This window comes from Priapulus caudatus, unplaced genomic scaffold (assembly GCF_000485595.1).
Source record: "Priapulus caudatus unplaced genomic scaffold, Priapulus_caudatus-5.0.1 Scaffold60, whole genome shotgun sequence".
In the NCBI taxonomy this organism is placed as follows: domain Eukaryota; kingdom Metazoa; phylum Priapulida; class Priapulimorpha; order Priapulimorphida; family Priapulidae; genus Priapulus; species Priapulus caudatus.
Genome location: NW_014577121.1, coordinates 1 through 1,862, shown reverse-complemented (window position 1 = coordinate 1,862; position 1,862 = coordinate 1). Strand labels below are relative to the sequence as shown.

The following is a 1,862-nucleotide window of genomic DNA, read 5'->3' as shown; positions in this document are numbered from 1 at the left end:
GCGTAGGGGCATCGTAGGGACATGCGGTTTGTTTTATATGAACAAGGTAAGACAGCTAATCAATGATACTGCAAAGGATCGTCAAAATAAAACGGGAAAGGTTTATTAATTCGACTAATACTGCAGCATGGTTTCAGCATTTTACCGTTGTACGCTCTCCTTCTTTATCTGCTCTTGATATTATATAATAGACTGTTATTATTCGACGGATACGACTTAACCATATTTACCTAATTTAGTGAGTATCACACTCTCTCAGCTGTCTTAGATTTCTGTGTTGGTGCATGCTGTGTGGGCCTTACTTTAGGCCAACAAATATGAAACTTCTTATTACAGCCCGAACTATTTTTGGAGTCGTTTTTTCACATCTAGCACAGTCCTAACCCGCATGCACCTAATTAACTGCGAAATGTATTGTAAAAACATCCCGAGTAGTGATGCCTCTGCTGCGTAGACGTCTGAGCAAGCGAGGGAGGCCCTCAGTTTTTGTTACTTGCTAGCATCGCATGCTGTGCCTGCATTTCGACATCACACGTCTGTCTGTGTTGCCAGGACGACAATGACCACCTGCCGCCCGTGCCCTACCTCTTCCAGAGCCCCAAGGGCATTGAGTTGGACCTGAGGCTCTTTAACAAAGGTGAGACTCACATACAGGGGGTGGCATAGCTGATGATTGAAGACAGCGGGGGCAGATGTGCATGGGGTTGAGGCCGTACGTATCAGCCAATAAAAGTAAAAGTGATGCGCCAGTATATGCAAATGTCAACGTGTTGAGCTTGACAGATACAAAATTGCCTGGCGAAAGTCTAGAGGTGGTGAGTGTGTTTAGACTGAATATGCCAGTCTACCGTGCTGAAAAGTGGCAGTGGTTGGCTCGTGGGCTAGAAATACCCCAGGTCAGTTCCTATCGGGAAAGTGAATGCTGGGAAAGTGTCTCCCCACCCCATCGGGAGAGAAAAGGATAGTTTTATATATGTGTTTAGAATAGGCACAACGAGATGTAATGCTCAATCCTCCATGTGCTTTTCCAATGTCCCGGATCCGACTGACTGGGAGCGTGGGTTGGGTGTGCGTATGAAAGCCAATCTGCAGTTCCCAGCAAGCTGCGGCTGTCGTCTGCCGCACCACGCTGCTCAGTGCTGCCCTCTGTTGTACAGATGTGATGACGGAGGCGTTACCGCTACTGTCTGCGATCCTGGAGCAGGAGTCGAAGGGCTGGTTCGTGCAATTTCGTGAGAAGTGCATCTCAGAGAGGAAGGGGCATGGCATCAGTGACGAGGAGATTGAAAAGGTAAGATCAGGGGTAGAAATTAACTTGTGAAGAAGGGAGTCCAACTGACTCCCTGCCCTCAAAAAGAGGGAGTCCGCAGCAAAATAAATGAGTCTGCAGTCTGAAGTTCAAAACTAAAGATATTAACAGTAACGCATGTGCTTATTTTGAAGATTCATGCGGTTGCACGTCTGCTAAATTTTCTTTGGACATTTGCTGAAAAAATACGGTAATTCCGCGAGGCCGTGCTCTGGAATGAACTAGTTAGTATAGCAGAATTTTCAGGGAGTCACACGGACTCCTGCATATGTCAAATCAGGGAGTCCGACAGTAAATCAGGGAGTGTTTGACTCCAGACTCGCGTTAATTTTGCACCTTGTGAGATGGTGATGCCATCTGAGGGTTTTCTCTCTTCGTAACCCATGCCTGCATGTGTGACCCTGCCCACTCCCGTGCATGCGCGGGGGAGTTAGAAATGCGTAGCTATGTTAATATGAATTACTTGGTTTGCCAGCGAAGATTTGGCTGTGGCCAAAAGCACCATGGCTGTGGTGGTGGACGTTGGTTCCTCCTGCTAACCACCTATTTGCAT

General features: G+C 47.2%; 1 protein-coding gene across 1 annotated transcript in view; it reads left to right on the top strand.

Annotated features, from left to right (window-relative positions):
* LOC106821129 overlaps window positions 1-1,291 on the top strand; it is a gene marked incomplete at its 3' end in the record, with an annotated part of 49,314 nt that extends 48,023 nt beyond the window's left edge. Inside the window, exons 10-11 of the mRNA XM_014825811.1 lie at window positions 553-637; window positions 1,158-1,291. Of these exons, the coding sequence (XP_014681297.1) occupies window positions 553-637; window positions 1,158-1,291 (219 nt within the window). The remainder of the gene's footprint in view (window positions 1-552; window positions 638-1,157) is intronic.
* Window positions 1,292-1,862: the final 571 nt, after the last annotated feature.